Genomic DNA, 26,039 nt, shown 5'->3' on the forward strand with positions numbered 1-26,039 from the left:
GCGAGAATGGGTGGACGAATGGATTGCTTCGAAACAAACATCGTTTTATCGAGATGGTATCGCCCAGTTGCCAGAAAGATGGCAAAAAGTTGTAGAAAGTGATGGAAAATACTTTCATTGAAATAATTTAAATAAATTTTTTACAATAAATGCTTTTTCTCAGTATTTTTTGGGCGGAAACTAAGTTAAGGTCCTAATACATTTGTGCCAAATTGAAAAGAAATTGGAGTGTACCTTTGAATAGGTTTACTTGTTAGTTTCGCGCAACCAGCTTCTCGCGCCGTAATTCGCTTACATTGCAACTTTGTCGCACGGAGGAGCACGAGCTCGTCAATTAATTAGACCGCGGGGTCGAGCGTAAAACGGGACGAATTGGCTTCTCGACGGCTTCGCGGCGGATTTTTCTCGTATTTTCGCGCACTACTGTCGCCGCGTCGCGCTCGAAAACACGGCGGCGCAAAGTTTCGGGGATGAAGACAGGTGGGCGGGTGTATGGGCAGACAGGTAGATAAGTAAGTACTCACTGATGAGTGGTGACGTTGAAGAAGAGATGCGAGAACTGCGGCGCCGAGTCCTCCGGGCCGTGCGGCGCCGGGAAGCTCGCAACGAGCATTACCGGCTTCCGGGCGAAATTGTGTTTGCTCTGTCTGAGAAAAGCCACGCTGTCGTTGGCTATCAGGTCCGGATAATAGTCCCGACTGTACTCGAAGCCGTGCTTTATCTTCTTGCCGTTCATGTTGACGCTGTAGTTGTAGTAGCGCGAGTTCATTATGAGGCCGCCCCACTCCCGCCATCCCGGCGGTATGTACGAGCCGTTGTACTTGTTTAAATACTTGCCGAAGTATCCTGCAAACGTGCAAAATTGCGGGAATTAAATAGGGTGCGCGATCGGTCGAGAGGATGCATAATTAAATTCAATCTTGGACGCCGCTCTATCCCTCCTCTCTCTTTCTCTCTCTCTCTTTCTCTCTGTCTCTCCTTTCAATGGATTGTAATATCACGCGATACTATTAGATATATTCGAAATATTTATGCGATAATTGTACGGTCGGGGCTTGTGTATCTCGCGCGATACGCGCACGGAATTCGTACGGCTCGCTAAACTTTGTGCTTAACGATTGAAACGTAACACCGGCGTGTAAATTATTACGTTTCGCTGGTAACGAGATAAATTATGGCGTTTTCCAGACCGCCAGTTTTCAAGCCGATATATAAAACCCTCTGTTGCTCCGATCGATAATACCCGCGGCCGGGGGAATTCGCGAAGAAGTGGTACGTACTGACATTTCCCTCGATATCGTAGCGCGCACTTTGTAATTTAACGCACGTGAACTCCACAGGTTAAACGAGCGATCGCCGCGGAGCGTGACACATTCGTTAGATGTTAGATTAATGAGGAAAAAAGAGCCTCGCTCGCGCGCTACCACCGCTACCCCGCCTCCCTTCCCCCGAAGTGCGGCGATAATAATTAATGTGCCTCGGACACGCTCCGCTCGTCGCGGGAGAACTGACTCACGTAATAAATCGACCGCGCTCCGTCCGACACTTCGGCCCCGCGATACACGCGCGCGAGCACCACCAAGGCGGAAGGTGGAATTAGTCGAGTGGTAAAACCAAATACACACGCGACCAGGGATACGTACCCGGGAAACGCACGGCACGACTCGTGCGTCGCGTGAATCACGTGTTACGCGTCGAACGAACTTGCTTTGCGGCACTGCCGGTTGCTGGCAACGCGCGCACACACATTTTGGATGTTATATCCAAAGAAAGGAAATATAATCTTGTTCTTACGGTATCCTCTTATATATGGCCTCAAGGGGGATTCTTCTGTAAGAAAGAAAATATTCTCGCGCGCAAAAATAGAACTCTATTCGTAGAACGTTATTTTCTGTAATCTCATGTACTGAGTAAAAAGGCCCGAGATGAATCCACATCCAACTGCAAATCCTTACTGAAAGAGTGGTGCTCTTCTAATCAACTGTTAATCGGAAGTTAATGGGAATCAACTGTTAATCTATTAGACGTTGTTTAATTTTTTCTTTTTGAATCGAAAGGAATATCTTGTTTGCTTAAAACACGGAATATCTTCTTATCAGAAGAAATTTCTGTCAAGCACAAGATTTGTACTGTAGATAAGAGATCACATTCCTCCAACTTCAAGAATATTGGAATATTTTCCTTTTAATTTTGGAAGAATCCTCTTGAAATTATACATCAGAGGATTTTACCAAGGATGAGATTATATATCTTTTTGTGTAATCACTTCGCAATAGTCGCTGTGTGTCTCGATTTTCCATCGGGACAAATTTGGCCGATGTGCCTCTCGCTCATTCACTGAGCAAAAAATGTTTGGTATTTGTAACTATGATCACACATAGAGAAATAGTCATTATAAATTATGGTCCATAAATTATAGAGAAAACCACTTTTTTATTTGAAATTTACTACAATATTAATGATAATAATCTTATATGCGTGTTGCTACCACCCGAGTCGAAATTTTGATGCTACTTTGACGCTCTTAAGGATAGTTTGCGTCTACTTAGACGGTTTATAGCCTAGGTAAAATCTACTTTGACGATATTGATACTCATTAACTTCTCTTTTGAACCTTTAACTCTACCTTATCAAAATTTTGACGCTACTTTGACGCTCTTAAAAATAGTTTAAGCCTACTTAGATAATCTACAACCTAGGTGAAACCTAGATGAAACCTAGATGAAATCTATTTTGACGATATTGACACTCATTTCCGAGTTGAAATTTAGACCCTATGTTGAACCTTGAATTCTATAAAATACATATATTCTATATAGAAGTTAAAGCTTCGATAGAGGTTCGTAACTGAACCTACTTTGCTTCCTAAGATCCTACTACTATACAACTTACTTTAACGTTAAAGAAAGCGAAAGCGGAAATTTCAGACATCATCAGAGTCAAAGTAGGAACAAATTATATCATTAGAATTAAATCTACTTTGCTATCTTAGCTCCTACTGCGATGTAGAATTCAAGGTTCAACATAGGGTCAAAATTTCGACTCGGGCATCCTCGTGTTGGAACGAGCAAGAAATATAAGTCAAATATAATCATAATTTTGGTTGGGTCAACCATTTCTTCTTTGTGTGGCGGAGTACTTGCGAGGGAGAAAATATTATTCATTGTTAATAAATTATTGGTCAACATCGCGAGTTGCCAGCACTCATTGCGAGAGTGTCAGGTAGCACGCGTGTCGCACAGTCGCGAGTTTTTTCGCTCCCTAGCTTCCCCCACGACGGAAATGGTACGCGCGGATTTTTCTGCTCCCTGCTTTTCCCCGCGACGGGGAGAACACACACGGATTCGCGTACGAAGCAGCGATAACCGCGATGGACGCGCCGTTCATCGTTTAAATTCGCTGCGCTGTGATTCACGACGGTCCCGGGGCGTCATTTTTCCGCATGGGAAATGCGCGAGGCAAGGAAGATCAGGGTAGCTCGCTGGGGTCCGCGCTCGGGAGCGTTAAGTGAACTTCTTCTCGCCCCACACCTCGGAGATGGAGAAGCGAAAAATCCACAGAGTGTACACCACACAGACACACCGCTCGGGAGTGTGCGCGCCGGCGATATATCAAAAGGCAATTCCATTTCCCGGTTTCCGCCTTCCCGCGCCCAAGGCGCCTCGGTCAAGATTCATCCCGTCCGAAATCTGAATTATTCATACACGGGGCGGCATCGAATAATTAATTCAAAGGCACCACCGGCGGGGCCGTTCCTCTCGTTCGTGGTGCTCCTTCGCGTATCCTCCGCCGGGATATCCCCGTGCACCAGCGGGCGCGTATATATCGCTGCTTATTTATAAAAATTGCACTCGGCGACTTCGTAGCGCGGGACCATGGCTTCTTGCCGGGACCACGTCTCGTTACTCTCTCTTGTTTCCCTCGTTCGCCGATGACGTCTTCGTAAAATCTCAAGTTCTAATAGCCGTTACCTGAGACTCGGCGGCACCAGTGAGATATTCTAAATCCGAGTTTAGAGTTAGACGTGAATCTTTCAGTTGATCGCGATTGCAAATGTGGTGATTCAACTGAAAACTCAGATCAGAAATCAGGGAGAGTTTATAGCAGAAAAGCAGAAAGGCAAGAGCCAAGTAGAACTCGCGTTGGTCTTCAGGTGGCAGTCGATTCTGCTTTTCTGCTAGCGCGAGTTCTGATCTGTCTTTCTGCCAAGGTGTGAATTCTTCCAACCGCACACCTGTGACAGTCTCTCTCTGTTTGACGAAATGACGCAATCTCGCGACGATAAATCCCGAAGTCTCACGTGGTCGCGTTGCTTACCCCGCCGACATCGACAGTACAGATCCTCCGTGCGACGACCTCGCCGGGGAGAATTATCTGCGTGAAATATAGGGCGATTTATCAGGATTGCAGTCGATTACGCATCGCACCTGTTGCTTCGCTCACGGCGGAAGCGCGACGCGCCACGGCCGGCCGCGGAGAAGAACGCGACGGCGACTGGCGCGAATTAAAATTCACGATGGATGCGCGGTGATTCGCCGCGGGATAAAAGCCCGATCCGGCGGAAAAGGAGGGAAGAAGAACGGAAGGAGAGGAAAAAAAAATCCGATCGGAATCGCGCGCGAAATCGAACGACGCCTGTGGCCGACGGGGCGGCGGCGACGGCGGCGGCGACCAGGCAGAAGGACGAAGACGCGTCGCGATATTCTGGCGCCAGTCGCCGCCGATCGAGTTTTCGACAAACAAAACGAAACAGAGAGAGAGAACGAGACGGCGGCGGCGGGAGGAAGCGTTTGTTCGACGTGGCGGATACGCTCCGCCGCCGTAGGAAGAATATGGGTCAGCCAGACAAATTCGCCGCAGAATTCGCCGGTCCAGGAAGGAGACGCAGTGCGCGAAAACGGAAGGTAGGGAGGCAGGGACTGTTCCAAAATTCAGCGTTGCGTATTTTAAGGGCAAATACCGAAGGTCCGACGAAGCGCGAACAATTACGGCTGTGCGCGAGAGCGAGATGGAGATAAATCCTCGTATTACGCCCGCCGCTCATTAATCCTCGCGGAATTCCCGCGAGTCGAGGAAGCTTCTCGGGATACCAATAGATATTCGTCGTTATTAATGACTCGCGGTTACGACTAACGGCCGGCTGACGTCAAGTCTCTCCGTGAACGTTTCTGGGAGAGCAGAAAATGTTGGCCGTTTTCGTCCACGAGTTATTCGCGCGACTTCACTTGATAATCGCTGTCAATAAAATTAAGTGAAGGAGAGATGAGACAAAGTGAGATTTTCCTCTTTTTAAATAAGGATATCTAAATTTTCCTCTCTTTATTACCGTTCTTCATGAAAAATTAAAACAAATAGAATATAGAATTTATCTCATTTTTTTCATTTGCATTATGAGTTAAACGCAAGTTTTAACGTGAATCAAAGGGAGCTTAATATTTTGCGAATAAATAAGCGAAATTAATTTTTGCGAGAACATCAATTAATTTTTCACCACGAAATTTTGTCGGACATACCACTTGAGAAGTTAACGTATTAATTCGAGGTATTCCGAATTAATTATTCGGAAAATGCCATCTCAACCATGGCTTGATCTCTTCCTGTTTACTGAATGGAACGTCAGTTCGATTATCGTGGCGGTATATTGCTCGCTTTACGCTTATAAAATATTCGATAATTATTAGTATGATAAATTTACGTTAGGAATTTGCATTACGATGAAATGAATGAAAATTAAAGCCGATTATCTCGCATATAATCGCGATAATGTCGGATGGGATTATAATTCTCGAGTTATCTCCCGCGCTGTGTGAAATGAAGGGGGGCCGCGGTAATTAATGGTCTCCGTGCTCGCTCGCTGAACGGGAGGAGCATCCGCAGAACGGAGCGCACGCGTCCCTGTCACTTAAAAGAGTTAAACGCACCCTTCGCGCGCGCGAGTCGCGTCGGTCGGTCGCGAATGGTCGCTGAAAATTGCCGGGGTTAAGCGCGCAAATGAATTTAGAATATCGCGGCGTGACGCGGCGCGGTGCGGCGTTCGCGGAGGAAGCCCGCGATTATTTTAGGAAGTTGTTTCGTGCGGCGGGAGCATTAACCCGCTTTTCGGATTCGAGTAACACGCGCGCTTCGGCGATCGTTCATTCGTTCGCATGTCGGCCCCCGCGGGCCGTGGCCCTGTTTGTTACGAGCCAACGACTGACGTTCGTGAGGCGAGATTTAAAGGTACATCGCATGCTTCTCCGCACCACATCGCCGCGGCCGCCGCGCGCGCGCGCGCGCTTAACGAGCCGTTCAACGAACAAACGCCATTCCGTAAAAAGACCGGCACGACGAATCGTGGCGTTTGCGCAAGTCGCGCGGCTCGTTATTCGGTAGCCTCGAGATCGCGCGCGCGCACCTCCTTGGGGATGTGTGCGCGCGTGTATACAAGACGCCGTAAAGCCCGAATATGCACACGTCGGCGACGGATATGGCTAGGACAAATAAACTGCACATGGCGGCGGTGGAAGGGCAAAAAGTGCCCGATCCGCGGGGGTCGGAAGGACTTTAACGACACTTAGCGAAATTCGCGTAAAATCCGAACGAAGAAACGCGTCTCGGAATAGCAGCTCCTCTTTCACGGAGCGGATCGCCCGGATCGAGATCGCCGTCGTCGTGGCTCTTTATTCCTGCTTGCCTTCGATCATCCGTCTGTCTGTCCCGCCGAGACATTGACTCGCGCGAATTTCCAGTCAGCGCGCGAGGGTTCTGTGGAGACGCAGTGACACCGGAAACCGAGGAACGCTCATCGTCTGCCGGTCGCGAGACGGCGAAGAGAGAAAGAGGCAGGGAGAAAGAGGGAGATTTGCCGCGCGTAGTAACGAGTACAAGTATGTATTATGGTAATCGGGCTTCCTACAGCCATTTGAAACAATACCGCGGTATCACGTGGGGTGGCGGCGGCGGGGCTTTCTTCAGTCGCTAACAGATACAGAAACGTTCCTCTCCTTACGACTGTTACACGACGTCCCTCCCTCCCCCGACGTTCGCTGTCATTATGCACTTATTACGATGACTCGGATAATAGGGCCTGATTCGTTTCATTATTCATGCAAACGTCGCGCGCATCACAAAGAGCTTTCCCTTATCTCGCATTTGCCCCCAGTTGATGCCTTATTATTATTATTGGAATGATACACCGCGGTTGTGATTGACATTTGCGAGACAAGCCGCTTATGGCTCGATTGAATTCCCCGGCTCGTCGGCCGGGAGAGATCTCCCGAAGGTCTATCCTCTCTTCTCCTCCTCATCCGCCTTAGCCGCACGGGCGGAAATATTATAACACGCAGATGCGCGCTTTACCTCTGTCGCTGTTTAAAACGCGAAATCATCTCACCGGCAAATATTTCACGCGGCGGGAAATATCACTCGGCGCAGGCGGTGTCTATTGTATCGGGGTAATGGACTCGATGAGGACAAAGGCGCTATTACCGTGCGGGAGAATTACGCGAAATGTGTCTGGTTGGTCGCACATGAATGCGTTTATCATAGCGGAAATGTAATCAACGAGGATGAAAGCGGCCTCATATCTAATTGAATTTATATACACGCGGTGCAATCCCTTTATATATATATATATATATATATATATATATATATTCATAAGTTGAATATTTCTGTGCAATGATTGGAGAGATGATAAGATATTACAGATTAATCTCGATGTACGGAGAGTATATTATAGTTCTTTTTTCGTATGAATTCTTTTCAGTTTTGCTACATATTTCTCTAGTAGTGCAGGAATAGACTGCAAAACTCTCTCCGTGTATATAAGTGATTTCTGCGCTTTTCCGCCGATATCATTCAGCGCGTCGGATCTTCTCCCTAGGCGTAACGCTCGTAACGACTCTCTACGCGATCCGCTTTGCCACGCTGCGCGCGTTACATTATATTTCACGCTTTATCTCAGCCGTTCGGGAAGAATGCAAGCACCGCGAATCGATCGATACGCTCGAGGGCACACGCATCGCGGGTCTCCCTTTGTATCGATTAGACGGGGTCGCGAAATTCCCGACTACAGCCCTGCTTGAGCGAGAGATGCACCTGCATCGTGGGGGCCCTTTTGTGCCTACGAGCGAGCCTCGTGTGTGTTCTGAAAACCGTGTGGGTGCCTCTCTCGCCGCGGTCTTCCTTCTCCCGTCGCGCTCTTCTTCTTCGCTCCGTCCCTTTCACAGACACGTGTGTACACGTGTACACGTACGCCCGAGCCGGCCTTCTCTCCCGTTCGTGTCCCACGAGCACTCGAAAAACTGGCGGCCGGTCCTCTCGAGGAGACGCGACGACGACGACGACGACGACGACGACGACGACGACGACGAACAATGCTCCTCCGCACGGCATCGTCGTGGCGCGATTTAAATTTAGATAATCTCACCTGCGCGACCAGCGATGCTCGCGCGCTCCCATGCATATACCTCCACGCGCGTATATATGCCCGCGGATTCGCATACGGGATAGAGAATGGAAGAACGCGCGATAAATCAGCGGTTTTTCTGCTCGCCGGTGAAAACTGGAACGAAGCGACTCCGCGGTCGAGCTCTGTGTCATCGTCGAACGCGATTCGAATGGACACGTATGTTATCGTGTGCGGCGCTATTCTCTCGCGACGGTGCAAAAATCGTCTTCCCATGACGAATGTCACGCGGATCAAACGAATGAGACGAATGTCGGAAAGCCTCGCTGAAAAATCACACCCTCGCGCGAGAATACCAGCCGTGACATGGAGGAGAGTGACCAGCTCTTTGAGCCGAGAATGCTCGCGAATGCGGCCGGTCGCTCGTCCAAGCGACTTTCGTGCCGGACTACCACCACACGTCTCCTTGTTTGCATCTATGCAAAGTTCCCTCGCCTCGAGAATCGCCGTGAGATCGTGTCCGTGAAACGTAACTCGAATAACACGAGATACCGCGTCGTCCAGAGGAGGAAAGAAGCGGCGAGAGAAGCGCGACAATCGCACGCTCAGGTGGAACGACCAGCGGAACTCCAGCGGTTCTGCACGGAGAAAAGTGCCTCGGTTATCAGAACGACACAGCGCGTTTGTTGTTTGACGAAACAGATCGAACAGTTACCGTTGCATTTGTTCTCATCATTTGTCACCTTGACAGATACACACTGCCTGAAATGCAAATCACACTTGTTCGCGTCTATTTGGGTTAAGCCAGTTATATGTCTCCGTTGCAGGAGTGTTGCTCGGAGCAACGAATTGAAAATAACAAACCACTTATTGGCGGGTACTGGCATTTTGTTAACTTGGCGAGAAACTTGGCTGTTTTTCTGTTAGTGATCGCGTATGTCGGCGATCAAACGTAGGATCGACCTCATTCGCCGCGACTGCTTGCGCAAAATTTCACAGCGATTCGTTGCTGTTCGTAGAAAATTTATGAATAAAAATGAGACGCCGAGTGAGCCGGTAACTCTTGAGCATGGATTCTATTCGAAGCGTTGTTTCGCCTTAGTCTTCGCCAGAACTCTAAAGCCTGATCTACCATATGCTCCTTGCTTCCTGCTTTTCTCTTTATCTCTTTATCTCTTTATCTCTTTTTCTCTTTATCTCTTTCTAATTCAAACTTTAAGCTTTAAGCTAGAGAAAGACAGAAGACAAGAAATAGAACGCAAAAGACATATTGTAGATCAGGATTTAGAGTTATCTGTCACACGGTGAGGAGGAATAAGACAAGTGAAATCCGCGCAAGTGATCCTTATCTCAGGAAAGCGTTAATACACGAAAGAGGCTTCAGGAAAGAAACGCGTTACTGTGTCAACATTTGATTCTCCTGTCGGCGTGAGAGAACGTGCAGCCACAGTTTTCCGCGAACGAGACGCATGACTGTCCGTTTTTCTTTCTCGATCAATCGAGCACGATCGCGAGAGAACGTTGAGACATAATTATCAGCAACTAGTATACACTTATATCGGCAAGACGCAAAAAGATTTTGCCAAGTATTGCGTAATGTTAGCCGCAACGACGTCAAGTTGTACGCGAACGTGCGATGATATAACGCTTCTTCTCGGAACGTGGTGCGCTCGAGACGCCGAGAGCGATCAGGTTAATAGGTACGGCACGCGGTGACGTCTCTACCTGGATCTTTCGTGGTACTACGTGGAACCAATTGTGTACGAATCGGTCGTTAAAGTTTCAAAGATCAACGGACTCGCGCGTACCACTCGGAAATCGCCGTCGGCGATCGAGCTGTCAAAATCAGCTGATTGCTACGTCGTGCGTGACGCGCCGAAAGTCGGGAGATCCACGGATGAATTATCGTCGAGAGAGCCACCAGTCTAATAGGCTCTCATTCAGAAAAACTACTATACAACTACACGAGTTTTGTATGAGAAAAATATATAGTTTAATAAACTATTTTGTAGACAGAGGGGAGAAAATATTGCAGTAAAAATTACAACTACATTATAGAAATTGTGACCGAAATTACTGCGTATTTGTCCAAAAACTTTATACACGCTTGATTTCTGAAAATTATTTGAATATATTTTTATATTTTAGTTACTTGAATATATTTTTATATCGTGTATTTGGCATATAAGTCTCATCAAATTTACTATTACTGTAGTAATTTATACCGCAATATGTCGGTATAGTTGTTGTAGTTAATTAAAGTTACAATAATCAAATGACGTATCAGTCGGGAATCGCGGTCGACGATCGAGCTGTCAAAATCAGCTGATCGCTGCGTCGCACGTGGCGCGCCGAAAGTCGGGAGATCCACGGGCTCTTAAGTCTTCGCGGTCGTCTACTCCGGAGTTTGTCGCGCGAAAAGATACTTTGCCTATCGCCGTCACCGAGGAAGGTATGCTCGTCTCTTCCTCGTCTTCTTTTTCTACACTTTAATAGGTTGCCGTGGTATCGAGTCTTTCACTTATCCCGCGGCGCATCTATGCCGAGCTCGGCGCGCGGCTTTCAACGCGCTCGTGTGTGGTCTTATCATTAGACTAGACATGCGCGCGACGCGATGCGAAAGGAAAGCATCATGGACGAGGAAAAATCTCCTCTAAAGACGTGCTCGAAACCCCCCGTCGCCGTGGAAAAATTATGCCCGAGGCTTGCTCCGGCAAGGATCTCACGCGGGAAGGAATCTCGCAACTGCGTGTTAATCGAGTAAAGTGCTTTCGTTAGACTGTAGACATCGCGCGACGTTATTTCGCAAAAATGAGAGATCGTCCCTCATTAGTCGTACGTCGGCTGATTCTCGTTGCAGCAGCACGTGACGCGAAACGTGACTCTTGTGCATGATCACCAAATGTATTTGTCGCGTCAACCAATGTACGACCTTGTATTGCACGCTCATTGATTTCCTTTCGTTGCATCCCGTTGAATACAAAGCGCGTAACGCTCGGACTCACTTTGTCGATTTCGAGCAATTCGATGATGAAGGGAGATATCTATATTTCTCTACGTTTCTCGATTTTTCTGATTCAGAGATTGTTGCTTTTAATGTCCGAGGAGTGTATCGAAAGGGGTCTTAAAAATTTTTAAATTATCATGAATTAAAATCGAACGATACAATCAATCAAGCTTCGCTCTTCCTTCGAGTTTAACCCTTTCGTGCCTCCGGCTTTCCCAGAAGAGGTGCGTTCTATATGGAGACGGTTCTATAGGTTTTTGGGGGCGCTGATTTCAAATCAACTATCAAAATTGAAATTCAAAATGGCGGATTCAAGATGGTGGTTATGAAGTGCTGAAATCGATATATTCAAAATAAAAGTTTGAATTAATAATTAAATAAAAGTTTGAATATTAAGTTTTTTCTGAATATTAATTATAATTCGAGTGTAAAAATTTCGAGTCAAGATAATATATTTCGGATAACTATTACAAGGAACTTCTGAGTACACTGTTGCTAGTATGCAAATATGTCCGCTAGAGTTGCGAAAAAACGATCGCCATAGTATATAATAGCACGGGTGAAAACACAAGACCTTTCTAATTGATAAAGCTGTCATGTACTGCTGTCAGACTTTAAGTATATAATTAGCATTAATTCAATGAATTTTCGATATATAAAAAATTCTTCAATACCTAAAAGTTGGATTTTTAGTAAAATTTAAATAACTACATTTATTGAAAACGTAATATTTCAAAGTGTGCGATGGTTTGTACATGTAGCTTGAACCTTCATCTTTAAAACAAGTTGAGGTAGAAGTCGATAGGACTATTTGTTTAAAAGTTATAATGATTTTTATAAGTGGGATATATATGTCCCAAAGACACGAAAGGGTTAAATAGACTTCACTTTGATAGTCTCGATAGGATTAATCGTATTATTAGGTGCTTAAACTTATATGACAAAATGGGGACGTTAAAAATGAAATTTCCGAAAGGGAAGTAAGCGGGAAACTTATTAACGAACACAGCAACGCGGAACACTTGCGGCATTCTGTGTGCGTGTGTGCACACATGAATGTTCGCGTTCGTGCTGATGCATATTTCTCACATCACCTGGACGATTTAGGTAGATGCCTCGGAGCTGGTCGGCGCGAAGTCACGAACGCGCCTTAACAGTGAGACCGAATAACGTATGCGCTCGTGACAAGATTCTCTCGCGAAGATAACGAAGAAAATTTGTCGCCCGGCCCGCCAGCCTCGGTATTCTGGTCAGGGACACCCTGTATAACAGGCGGCGATAACGAGACGAGTTTCCGTGCGCTGCCGCACGACCATCGATCGGTACTTTGCAAATCGCGTCGTCCTCCGCGAGGTCGCGATGACGATCCATTCGGCTATCGAGAGGTTTCGTTTGGAGGGAACCTCTGGGCCGCCTCCATTAATATACAAATCCGACCCTTGACCCTCGAGCGGACTGAAAGGATGACTTTCATCATTCTCAGACCTCCATTTCCGAATGTCACATCGTCCTATAGCACCGCGTAACGAGGATGACTCTATCATTCATCCTAAGAGATATTATGCAAAAGAAAAGTTTGGTTGGTAGAAATCAATCGACTTCAGCTGAAATATGAGCGACCCAGAAATGATCAGAATTCAATCCAAGTGATCAAGATTCCTAAACCTGAACGGAATTCCGATAAGTTCAACCGGACTTTCTGGATCGCTCATATGTTTCACCAGAAACTGGTCCAACCAAACTTTCTTTTCCGCGACACAGTAGATATTTCCATTAGATATTTATACGAGATACAATTTAACGAGAGAACGAGATGCAAAAAGGGGTCTGATCCGATCCTAGCCGTGGTGTCGAGACGCGTTTCGTACTTGTCATCGAATTGAAACGCGCTAGACTATCGAGTGAGTTGCGCGTTGCGTCATTGGCAATACCGATCTTCGAGGAAAGTGCGAAGTGAAGCGGCGAATATCGCAGCAATTAGCCACGCTTTCACCTCGGCTACGATCCGGCCGGACGCGGAGATTCGCGGTCTTATTTCGGCGACTCCACCGCGGAGCCTTCGCGGAAGTAGAGGAGCCAGTAAGCTAGCTGGCTGGCTGGCTGACTGGCTCTGTCTTGGCGTCGTATGTTGCGAATTTTGGAAGGCCGCCAATCTCGTGCCGGATGTAGACGAGGCTCAGCCGAAAGGCAGGAGTCTGGTCGCTCTCAGAGAGCAACGTCCTGTCTGCGTTTCGCGAGTATGGGTAGAAAGATATCGCAAGAAGTCCGGCGGAAGACGCGGCGAAAGTGGTGGTGGACCTCCTCGCAGGATCCGGTATCGGATCTCTCCCGATGTCGCGATCGCGAGATTTTTGCCTGCCTGCCTGCTTACCTGTCTGCCTGCCTTCGCGTTCCAGCGCGAATAGCTCTCCCCTGGCTTGCGTTCTCACTCTCCGACGCGATAACTCGTCTTTTTTTTCGAGATTCAGTTGAGACTTTCCGTCTCCCTTCGAGGTAGAGTTAAAAATCGAACTCGGAAGACGACGGGATCACGTCGGGTGGCTCGCGTCAATCGATCGCACGTCAGCGGGACGAAGGCAATCGTCTTCGGCGAATCTGTTTCTCGAATTGCCGATGGCAACATCGAAGATATTTGTTTCGCACGGGTTCACGACACGCGGCCGCGACGTTTCACGGTCCGTCGAGTATCCTCGACCTCTCGTGGCCAGGCCAAAGCGCTCCCTTTCGATGATGAGGAATCGCCGCTCGTAATGGGACATGACGCGCCAGAAAGCCGTCGACGTCCAGCGCGCACGACTCGATAAGTACGATGGGATGTCCCTCGCGTGTCACAAGCGGTGTATCCGCCCTGTTACAGTACATTAGTGTCGCCGGGTATCGCGCTCGGGCTATCGCGAGGCTGCCTTGCAAATCGCGGATCATGAACACGACGAATTTTGCAGTACATAAACGCAACGCCACGCCAAGTTGCGTCTCGCCACGCTACGCTGCGCAACGCAACGCGGCTTCTTATCGCCACGCATGATCCAGCATAAGTAACATCTTATCGTGGGCAATGATCTGGCGTAAACTCGTTAGGTTCACAAGTGGAGGGTTAAAGACTCGCTTCCTCCGGTACTTACTTCTCCGCAACTTACAACTATGTAATTATTAGCAGTCGCGGCAATTGCCTGTATCTGTTTCGCGCCTGTCTTCGCCTTTCGATACAAACAATCTCATGATTCTCCTTCTCATAACCGTGGAAATTAGATTCCGCGAATCGATGGAAATGGCAATACGCTGGCGATCGCAAGTAAACTCCGTGACGAACTAGAAACTGACTCGGCGTACTCTCTGAATTTCACTCGAAAGCGACCACCGAGTTACTCGATTAACTTGTCGTTCGTATCGAGCGAATTCTCCACTCGTAATCGTCGAGCGAACATTCTCACTCGAAATTGAAAAGTGAATCCGATGTGCTTCACAGAAGCATATTCGCTCTAATCGACTGAAACATTCGCTCATGTGGAGTCAGAATCCACACCAAACTCGAATTTTGCGAGAGTGGTAATGTTTTCACTATCACTTCGAGTGATCATATCGCCATATTTCACTCGTTTTTGAGTGAGATTCCGAAATTTGGAGAATGAACGACGATCGCTATATTTCTTGTGTGTTCTTTTCGTCTTTGAACAAAAATAGTTTCATAATTTTCCTCTTCATAACCGTGGAATTGGGCATCGACTGATTGAAGCGGCAATATAGGAGATGACGATCATAAGTAAACACCGCGAGAAACTAGAAACCGACTCAACATAAACGACGAGCGCAATCACCGTTTCGCTCGCGTGTCTTTGCTTCTTTAAGTAAAAATAACTGTACGATTTTCCTCTTCATAATCGCGGAAATGGGCTCCGATTGATCGAAACGGCAATATGGTGGCGATCGCAGGCAAACACCGCGAGAAACTAGAAACCGATTTGACATAAACAGCGAGCGCAATCACCGTATCTCTCGCGTGTCTTCGCTTCTCTGAGTAAAAATAACTTCATGATTTTCCTCTTCATAACCGCGGCAATGGACATCAATTGATTGAAACGGCAATACGGTGGCGATCGCGAGTAAACACAGTGAGAAACTCGAAACTGACCCGACGTCAACGTCGAGTGCCTCTCGCGAGTGTCCTCGCCTTTGAATAAAAATAATAGTTCCACGACTCTCCTCTCTTCGTAACCGCGGAAAAAGGAGCATCATCAATCGATCGACTGAAGCAGCAATAAACGCTGGCGATCGCGAGTATAAATACCGTGAGAGCACACAAAAATACCTAGAAATTAGCAAATATTTATTAGATGGGTACCATTAACATATTTATTTAAATAAAAATTCTCTTCATTTAAATCGTGTATTGTTTACTCGAATTAAGTAAATAATACTGTATTCCAATGAAGAGAATTTTAAGTAAATATGTTTGATTTAAGTTAATGGTACCCATCTAATAAATGTTTGTTAAACATCTTGTTTCTCAATGCAACTAGAGTAACTGATCAGAAACGCCCGGTTTGCATCGAGCTGACGTCCTCGACGATCGTAAACACGCACGTTAATAGCCCCAGCGCCTCGCGTCCGACACGCCACATCGAATCCCGACTGTGTGTCGCACGTCGAGGCGTAATCGCGGATTTATAGACTCGGGACGGATACGCGCTGGGGTCTCGGATGATATACGGGAATATCCGGTACCTTGCGGTGGTCAAATGATGCGAATGTACGTGGGCCTCGGTGTGTACAGAGCACCGTGCGCGCGGCTCGAACGTTTGGATTTTGAGTTATTGCCGTCGGCGATCGATCGCATCGCGGCGCAGGTGCGACGTTCCGTGCCGCGTTGGTCGCAGCCGTTTTTGGTGCTCGCACTGCGCGAGAGCGGAGGCATCGCCTCTGCGAGCCGCCAAGATTTGTCGAGAGACCGGTGAGAGGAGAGGAGAGCGGAGAAGAGAGAAAGAGAGAGAGAGAAGAGTGGAGCCTGCAACGCACCGAACAATTGCGGTCGGACGGCGCGGGACGAACTCACTTGGCGGGATCGAAGCTCGGGAATTCCGCGGGAATGCATTGCCATATTCGTCCTACGGCGCGACCGAATGCGAGAGTGTCGTCCCTGAGCGGGGAACGGCGAGCGCGGGATGAGAATCGCGAGGCGCCACGCTCGTCGTCGCCGAAGATGAAATGTGGCAGGCGGGAGAGAGAGAGAGAGAGAGAGAGAGAGAGAGAGAGAGAGATGGAGGAAGGGAGAATGAATCGATCGTGATTTTAATTGCGGGAATGCGCCCGCACTTGCGCTCGCGCGTAAACAGGAATGCCGACTTCGTCGACATTGGCTTCTCCCGTTTTCGCAACGAGAGAAGTTCACCGTGCAAGTCGCCGTTACGACGCGTCTGATTTACGCGCGATGTAAAAGTGGCCGGAGCGAGCGAACGAGAGAGAGAGAGAGAGAGAGAGGGGGAGCAGGAAAAAAGGAAAGCGAGGTTCAGGACCCGGTCCAATTGAAAATCCCGGCTAACTATGGCCCTCGCGCCGCGCTCACGGGGCTTACGTAACGAGGATTTATCGTCGCTGACCGTACTTGACTCCAGTTACGCATAGAGCGCATTGTGCGCTGCTCACCCGCTGGAGGGAGAGGTAAATAGAAACCTCACTTCAATTGAACGTGTCTCGATTATCCCGATTGCGTTTATGCGGCCAAAGGTCGAGTTATGCGCATTACGAACGCGCGGAGAGAACAATAAAATATTCTATTCTCGTCGCGTCTCGCGGATCGTCGCGGACGAGCAACGAGACGCGAGCACACGAGCAATCTCCCCATCAGGAGGCTCCATTCTTTCCCCAGAACACCGCTCCCCGAAATACGCGTCGACCAAATACGACGACGACGACGGGACGCACACGCGCGATTTCGTGCGAACTCTCGTGCGAGATCGGAGGGTCGAGACGCGCCGTCATGAATCACAATTGAAGCGAACGACAACGACTGGGTCTTATACGGGCTTGCACGGGCCGGCAAACGGTAGCGACTTCTTACCTGTCCGGTATCCCGCGTTGCTCAAGTAAGCAGCGAAGGAGTGTGGCTCGTGATCTCGTTGCCACTGGGGACTGCTGCAGTTGTCGTTGTTCGTGAAGACCTCGTGATTGTGAACGTAACGACCGGTCAGCAAGGAGCTCCTACTTGGGCAACACATGGGAGTGGTCACGTATGCGTGTCTCAGCTCGGCGCCCTCGTCCCTTATTCGCCTCAGGGTCCGTGGCATGAAGTTCAGCGAACCTGAGGGATCAAGTCGACCACTTTGAGAACGCGGTCAAACATTTGTTCGGTCGGGCCGTGGGCTATTGTGCCATGTGGGTGCCTAATGCCGCGTTCGATTCGACATATCGCTTCGGCCGTGAGCATTCACGAGCGGCCACCAACTGCGCTCGTCGACGACGACGACGATTTCGCGATGTTTACCCCGCGGATTCCTCGATCGATTCGGCCGTCCAAGTCGCGCGAATATCAGGCGTCGAGCTCCTCGCGAAGTAATCTTAGAAGAGATATACGTAGAGAGAGAATATTATAATTTTCCTTTCATATAAATTCTTTTCAATTTCATCACGCAGGAATAGACTGTCGGCACTCTCCAAGTTTCATGGGATGGAATCTCACTCTCGAAACGAGTGGAAAGTGGCAGTATCTTCACAAGCAACAGTGAAGATACTGCCACGTGAAATTGCGAGAGTGAATGTTTCATTCCAGCTTAGAGTGAGTTCTGTCTATATTGGGCGAATATTTCAATCTGTTGAATATGTTCACTTCGATGAGTGAAAATATTCAGTCGTTGATTCAGAATGGAGAATTCGTTCTATGCGAGAGAAAAGTCGCTCGAGTGACTCGGTGCTTATTCTATTTTCTGAGCGAAATTTTACTCCAAGAAATTGGAGAGGAAGACCTACCTTGCTAAAGAACATGGTAAATTTCGCGAAGAATATAGCAGATTTTTTAGTAGCGCGTAAAGAGATAGTCAATTATTGCCGAATGTCCATCTATTCCTGCAAAATTCTACATTAATTTTTTCTATAAAATTCTCTCCGTGTAGGAAAAAATCTGAGGAAAATATTGCTCGTCGTGAAAAATATTCCGACTGATTTTCCTTTTTCATTCCTAATTCGCGGTTTATCCGTTCAGATATCGGACACCGAAGGAGGAAAGCGCGTCTAATCGCGAGCAGTCTCGCTACAAACGAATATATCAAATATCATTCAGTGACCTCGCGTATGGGATGATTAACGGGTGAATTACAGCGAAATGAGTACGCTCACACGCGACACGTTACGGATAGGATTGCGTATTGCGTTTCTCCTCGCGCGATATCTCGGCAACGCGCTCCTTCCTTCGCGAAGACTAAGACGAATATCGTGACGGTGAGATAAGGCGCCGGGGTGTTGCACGCAATAAACAAAGTGACTCTATGTTCTGCGTAGGCACATTCATACCGGTAATGCGGCGCGATAAATAATCCGACGCACTGTGTACAGTCGTTTGCTAAACGGTTCTTTTTCGCGCGTGAAGTTGGCGTCGCTTAAAATTCTATCGCTGTCACGACGGTTAAATCCGGGGTAATCTTTGCCGTATTGATACGTTGTCACATTATCTCGATAAAATTTACTTTCATTGCATTGTCATTTTGACAACTGTCGTAACCGATTATTACACAACCCTATCAGCGTAATCGTGACTATTCTGAGCGACGCCAACTTCACGTGCGAAAAGGTGTGCAAAACATTTCTGCCGTGCCGAGGAAAAATATGATTAAGTCATATTTTTAAGAAAAATGAGTTTTTTATAAATATATTTTTACTAATATATTCGTGACAAAGAATTACGTTTAACTGTACCGACAAAAACTAAAAATTATTATTATTTATTGAAATAAAAACGGGTTAACTCTACGTAAAAGTTTCGAATATGACAAAATAGTCAAAAAAGAAGCCGTAATTGACAAAAAAATTGTACAATGCGTGCAATACGTCACAAAAATATACTTGAAAAAGACCATAACATCTATTAATGCTTTCTTTTCTAGCAAAAGCATGGTCCTTGTTACAAAAGAAAAGCCTTTTGTAGTTACAGTTTTCTTATGTTGAAAACTATTAAGTCACTTTGCGACTTTTTTTTCTTGTATTTTCAAAAAGCAAGAATCTTAAGTGCATTTTCGAGTAGTAAATATTTAAAAAATTAATTTTTTATTGCAGAATAAAAAAGCGTATCCGATTTACCCAATACATACTTTTGTATTCATAGAGATTTACTTTTCCACTACGATTCTCTAAGCAAACAATTCTCGTCGATTTTATCAGTTTGAAGCCAAATGTAGTTAACCACTTTTTTCCGTAGCACGGCAGATTTAGCAAACGACTGCAATAGAAGATTGCATATAGCCACATGTTGTAATCAAGAATTATTAAAAGTTTTCGATCTAACGCGTTTCTAGATAGTCAATTATAGGATATCCGATTAAATTTAATCAGATACTTGTGATCATGATGGCATTTTATCAGATAAGCCGATCAAAAAATCATGAACCGATATTTCTCACCGGATTTCTGATCGGATACAAAAATTCGTCGGTATTTTGATCGAGAATATCCGTTTGTTAATTTTTTATCGGATAATTTCTTTCAGTGAACACACGCACGACATGAGAGATTGCGCCGGTGTCTACGTACCCAGCTCGACATCCTGATCGTCCGTCAGAATCAGCACGATGTTGGGCTTCCTCTCGCGCGGCTGCTGATACGGCAGATAGGGTGAGTTCGACTGATGATTGTAATTATTATTGCCGTTGCCGTTGTAACTCGACTTGTGGAGGGTGCCGCGACGCTGGCTGGCGTACGCGTCATCCGCAGGTCTGTCTCCGTCGGTCCGTCTGGCATTGACACCCAGCAGGAGGAGAGCCAGAAATTGAAATAGCTTGCTCATGGCGTTCGGCTGCTGCTGGTCGTCGCTTATGGGCTGGCTACCTCAATCGAGTGTCATACCATGGCTGTGAGCTGCAACAGCAAAACGAAACGCGCGTTAAAGGGACGCTGGATACCGACACAACGCAATTATATTTCGTAGTTTGCACTGTTTCTCCATTTGGCTGCGTGGAATTGCAGATGCTTTTACGCAGAGTGACAGCGCAAGTGTCGGTGGCATGGCGGGACGTCGAATATTACATTGAGAATAAAGAAGATTGTAAATAAAAAAGACTTTTCGATTTTGATACAATATTTGGAGTCTTTCCACGTGAAACAAACGTTTTTGAATTGACCAAATTTCTGGTGAAGTATGAACGAACCAGAAATTTCAGCCGAAGTTACCAGAATTCTGTTACCAAAAGTCTCGTTAACTTGGATAGAATTCCGGTAAGTCCGGCCGGAATTTCTGGTTCGTTCATGTTTCACTAGAAATTTGGTTGGTCCAGCCAAACTCTTTTTTCCATGTATGCATTGACACTTGTACTTTCGCTCTGTATAAAAGCAGTTGCAATTCCATACGACCAAATGGAAGAACAATGAAAACTACGATTATATCGGTAGCCAGCATCCTTTTGACGCACGCCGCAGCCCTGATCGATCAATCGACCGACCTCGTCGCGTCTGGTTGCGTCAGATGCGTCTCGTCTCGTTGAATCTTTCATTCTCACGTGCGCGCATGCACGCCATCGATAAGAATCCAGATCGAAACGAGCGAGATCTCGTTGCGTAAGCACAACGATGTCAAAAATATGTCCACGCATTGGCGTCTGCGCGTTCACATTCTCACACTGATACTCGATGTGTGTGAACGATAAAAGCGAGAAAAAGAGAGACGCATTCCTCCTCTATGACGAGATAAGAACATTCGACCGGCTGCTTTCGCGCGTGTGTTGCGCAATCGAATAGTTATTGGAAAATACGCGCGCGCGATGGATACCAATCGAGTCGTACTTTCCATTCATCCGGCGTGTCGATGCGGCGAAACCGCGCGTGGATACACCGCGAATGAAATTCCCGCACGAACGTAACGCGTTATGCAATCCGCGCGATCATATCCCCGCGAGCTTTGCAGTTCGCCGCGATGCACTCGCCTCTCCCATCGCACTCGCTGTCCGTCGCGATTTCGTCGCGTGCGCGCGATCTACACCCGCAATTAACAGGTGTCGCGTTAATATCCTGTGTGATGAATATTCGATGGTCACGTGGAGATGAGGACGCATGGCGTCGAGGGCGCATGTGACCGCGCTAACTGAATAGCGCGCGTCGCGCGCTCAGGACAGAGCCTCGTCTCTCGGCAAGAGATGAGAAGTGAAAGGCGTAAAAAAAGAGGAAAGAAATACGTGAGCCTCGGTCAGAGCGTGGTAGCAAAGAACAAGACTATAATCGCACGGTCTGTGCTTTGCAGCCGGTCGCTTATCGCGGTGCGGAAATCTCGCGAGGAACCGGAGGAACGATAAATAAGACGTATGAAAGAGAGAGAGAGAGAAAGAGAGAGAGAGCGGGCTCGAATTAACTCCCTCCTTCTCGCTCTCATCGATTTGGACGTATCGTATATATCACTAGGAGACTGTTTTATCTAACCTAAATTATTTGACGAATCTAATCTAAGTGTATTTAACGCGAGCAACGAATATAACGTCGGACGGGAATCAAGAAACCGGCGAACTCGACACTAGAAATTTATCCCATGATCCTGATCAGGCTAATCTCAATCAGTTATTTAGTTTGTACAAGCTGGTGTTATTGGCTCCCGGTAGGTCATGTAACGCAGCGTGACAGTCAGGATGTTATCAGTCTCCGCAGTGGTGATACAAAATGACTGCGCGATTTCCCGCAGAGCGAGTTTCTTTTTAACAAGCATATATTTCGATTTCTGTTTATTGCTATTCCTCTTTGAGCAGAATTTTAAGAAACAGAATACAAAGTATATCTAGTTTGTGTCTGCTATGAGTGAAAAGAAACATCATTGTCGGACTTCAATCAGTTTATTATTTGATAAGGTTTTATGGACCGTAATAGTGAAAGACGACAACAACCAAAAGCAATAGTTTAACCCTTTCGTGCCTCCGGCTTTCCCAGAAGAGATTCTATATGGAGACGGTTCTATAGGTTTTTGGGGGCGCTGATTTCAAATCAACTATCAAAATTGAAATTCAAAATGGCGGGTTCAAGATAGTGGTTATGAAATGCTGAAATATCGATATATTCAAAATAAAAGTTTGAATTATGTTTTTTTTCTGAATATTAATTATAATTCGAATGTAAAAATTTCGAGTCAAGATAATATATTTCGGATAACTATTACAAGGAACTTCTGAGTACATTGTTGCCAGTATGCAAATATATCCGCTAGAGTTGCGAGAAAACGACCTCCATAGTATACAATAGCACGGGTGAAAACACAAGTTCTTTCTAATTGATAAAGCTGTCATGTACTGCTGTCAGACTTTAAGTATATAATTAGCATTAATTCCATGAATTTTCGACATAATAAAAAGTTATTCTTTACTACCCAAAAGTTGGATTTTTAGCAAAGTTTAAATAACTACATTTATTGAACACATAATATTTTAAAGTGTGCGATGGTTTGTACATGTAGCTTGAACCTTCATCTTTAAAACAAGTTGAAGTAGAAGTCGATAGGACTATTTGTTTAAAAGTTATAATGATTTTTGTAAGTAGGACATATATGTCCCAGAGGCACGAAAGGGTTAAGTGAATCGAAAGGAATTTATCTTACCACGAAACGGACAAATCACTTGAGGGGTTAATAACTAAAGATTAATAATTATTAACCTTATTAACCTTAACAATTAAGGGAACCTTAATAAGGACCTTATTAACAGTTAAGGGAATAATTACTATTTTATCACCTTATACAAACTGAATAATTGATTGGGACAAGCCTGATGGTGAGACAAAGTTCCAGGCGGGACGTGCTCTCGCGCCTCGCTCGAATTCGATTAACGTTGACGCGCCTTGCTCTCCACCTCGGGATTCCATTTTCCTCGCCGACGTAATTCATTATTATATCGGGGATTCGTGTAACGTGTGCCGTGGGTGTCGGCGGCGTACGGTTGGACGTACAACCGATTGTGCGCCGAGTGGGCCGGGCGCAGGTTAAACGGATGTTACGTGCGCGAGATGTTTACGCGTTAACCTGCTCTACCTGCCTGCGACGCGACATGTTCGCGCGGAGTGTAGGTCGATCTGTAGGATCCTCTCCGAGGAAGCGACGAACGCTCGGCTGCGCGACTCGAATCGTCAGAGAGCCCGGCGACGGCGTGGGTTGCATAATGCGCGATGTTCCTCTTCGATTTATTAAACGCCGAGACTCGCGGATGTCGAACACGTCGCGGATATGACTCCGAACGCGCCGTACGTGGAACGTCGCGCGTCGAAAATATGATCCGGCAAATAATTGAGCGAGGCCCAGTTCCATAACTCATCTCAGCCGCAGCTTAACATCCCGAGTCGAAATTTTGATGCTACTTTGACGCTCTTAAAGATAGTTTGCATCTACTTAGACGGTTTATAGTCTAAGTAAAACCTACTTTGGCGATATTGATACTCATTAACTTCTCTTTTGAACCTTTGAACACTACCTTGTCCAAATTTTGACGCTCTTAAAAATAGTTTGAGCCTACTTAGACAATCTACAGCCTAGGTAAAACCTACTTTGACGATATTGACACTCATTTTCGAGTCGAAATTTTGACCGTATGTTAAACCTTGAATTCTACACCAGTAGGAGCAGCAGTAGGAGCTAAAATAGCAAAATAGGTTTAATTCTAATGATATGATTTACTCCTACTTTGATCCTGATGAAATATATGCAACAAATAAAATGTATATTTTGTATTTGACGTTTTTGTTTCGTTATTTATTAAATTTTTTAAATATTTCTATAAAATACATATATTCTATGTAGCAGCTAAAGCTTCAATAGAGGTTTGCAACCGAACCTACCTTGCTTCCTAAGAATCTACTATTATACAACCTACTTTGACGCTAAAGAAAGCGAAAGCGGAAATTTCAGACATCATCAGGGTCAAAGTAGGAGTAAATTATATCATTAGAATTAAACCTACTTTGCTATCTTAGCTCCTACTGTGCTGTAGAATTCAAGGTTCAACGTAGGGTCAAAATTTCGACTCGGGACGCCTATCCGGACATAGCCGCATTATTTATATACGGCAAGGAAATTGACTAATGTAAAATGTGTTTAATGTAAAAGGCGTTCTCTTAAATTATACACTGAGAAGAATATTGGAAAGTTTCTTGGTGAGATACAAAGTTTGTGTCTATGAAGTAACATCTATTTTTGTGAAGTAAGCTATATTTTTGCAAAATAAACTTTATATTTCGTAAATAAATTTTCAAGTATCTTTCTCTCAGTGTACGGGTCGTCATTGATTAATTTATTCGCAAATAAGTAATGCGACTATACATGTTTGGATAGATCTTGTCCTCAAAGTTAAAGTCCGGTTAAAGTGAGTTGCGGAAAATTGAGTCTAAATGCTAGGTTAATTGTACGGACGAATATAAATGGGATCAATGGATGAACGAGACAAACTTTCTCTTTTCGTAACCCTTTCATTACCACGTTGGGAAGCTCGATAGAATTCGCAGATTTGAGAGAAGCGGAGAGGAAGGAATTGCGATGTTAACAATCATAATGAGAATGCCACGTTGATTAAAATTGAAATTGAAATTCGGCAAAAATTCAGCAGAGTTTTGGCAGAAATTTGAAAGAAAATTCAATAACGATAAACTTTCGAGCGCGGGTGGGGAGAAGGCGATCTCCCGCGACCGGAACGATAGTTTGCGAGTTGACGAGCAAGGTGTACATCCACGACGAGAATCGTCGCGCGTAACGACGCGCTATTTGCGTTCACCGTTGATTCTCGAGATGTTTAATCAGAATCTCGTTGGCATCGCACTTCTAACACGTATTTCTCCGATCGATTCGTGTTTGCGCGAGCGTCACTGTCAGTGTCAGTGGCACGACGAGCGGCCTGCGGCCAAGATGTTGGATACACGTATTCAAGTGCGTTCAATGACTCATTAAATTCGATTTTCCTATTTACGAGCGACATAGCGAGTTGAAATTAGACCGGCATTCATGGTTCGACAGCATTATCGGCTTCAGCAGAGCCGTGTCGGCGCACACGGGGGCGTACAAAAAGTACAGACAAAGAGAGCACATCGCTCCAATTATATCCGATCGTATCTAATGAGGACCGACCGATCTTGTTGCCTTTTACTCGAGATAAACGCGAGTAAAGAGCTCCGGACGTGCCGTAGACGGCGAGAAAACGCCGATGACCGCGGTCGTTCCTTCAGAAATGCTGCCTCCCTCTGACTTTCTTTCTTTTTTCCGTGGGTCCTCCGTGGACCGGCTGTGGTTAGTATCAGCTTGAAAAACGGCTCACATTTTTCGCCTAAATAATCGCGCTTCTCGTATATGGCCGATATCAGTGCGGTATCTCGGCGTCGCATCCGCTGATAGAAGAGAGAGTCTCTCTTCCTTTCCCCTCCTCTTCTCTCTTTCTCTCTCACTCTTTCTCTCTCTCTCTCTCTCTCTCTCTCTCTCTCTCTCTCTCTCTCTCTCTC

At 46.2% G+C, this 26,039-nt stretch overlaps 2 protein-coding genes across 6 annotated transcripts in view; one reads left to right on the forward strand and one right to left on the reverse strand.

Moving 5' to 3' along the window:
* The window catches only part of LOC116850917 (MRN complex-interacting protein), a 91,673-nt gene that overhangs the window by 23,284 nt on the left and 42,350 nt on the right, over positions 1 to 26,039 (forward strand). The window contains exon 6 of one of the 2 annotated variants that reach the window (XR_004379479.1): positions 20,086 to 20,210. The exons of the other annotated variant lie outside the window; for it this stretch is intronic. The gene's annotated coding sequence lies outside the window, so the exon portion shown is untranslated. The remainder of the gene's footprint in view (positions 1 to 20,085; positions 20,211 to 26,039) is intronic. 2 annotated transcript variants of the gene reach the window in all.
* Positions 1 to 26,039, reverse strand: part of LOC116850841 (extracellular sulfatase SULF-1 homolog) — an 83,440-nt gene that overhangs the window by 21,576 nt on the left and 35,825 nt on the right. For all 4 annotated transcript variants that reach the window (XM_032829602.1, XM_032829593.1, XM_032829575.1 and 1 more), the window contains exons 2-4: positions 20,130 to 20,453; positions 17,452 to 17,691; positions 525 to 846 (exon numbers count right to left, since the gene is read on the reverse strand). In XM_032829602.1, the coding sequence (XP_032685493.1) occupies positions 525 to 846; positions 17,452 to 17,691; positions 20,130 to 20,382 (815 nt within the window). In that variant the 5' untranslated portion in view covers positions 20,383 to 20,453. The remainder of the gene's footprint in view (positions 1 to 524; positions 847 to 17,451; positions 17,692 to 20,129; positions 20,454 to 26,039) is intronic.

Source organism: Odontomachus brunneus, unplaced genomic scaffold (genome assembly GCF_010583005.1).
Source record: "Odontomachus brunneus isolate Ranch 3 - 2012 unplaced genomic scaffold, Obru_v1 Obru_scaffold_006, whole genome shotgun sequence".
Taxonomy (NCBI): domain Eukaryota; kingdom Metazoa; phylum Arthropoda; class Insecta; order Hymenoptera; family Formicidae; genus Odontomachus; species Odontomachus brunneus.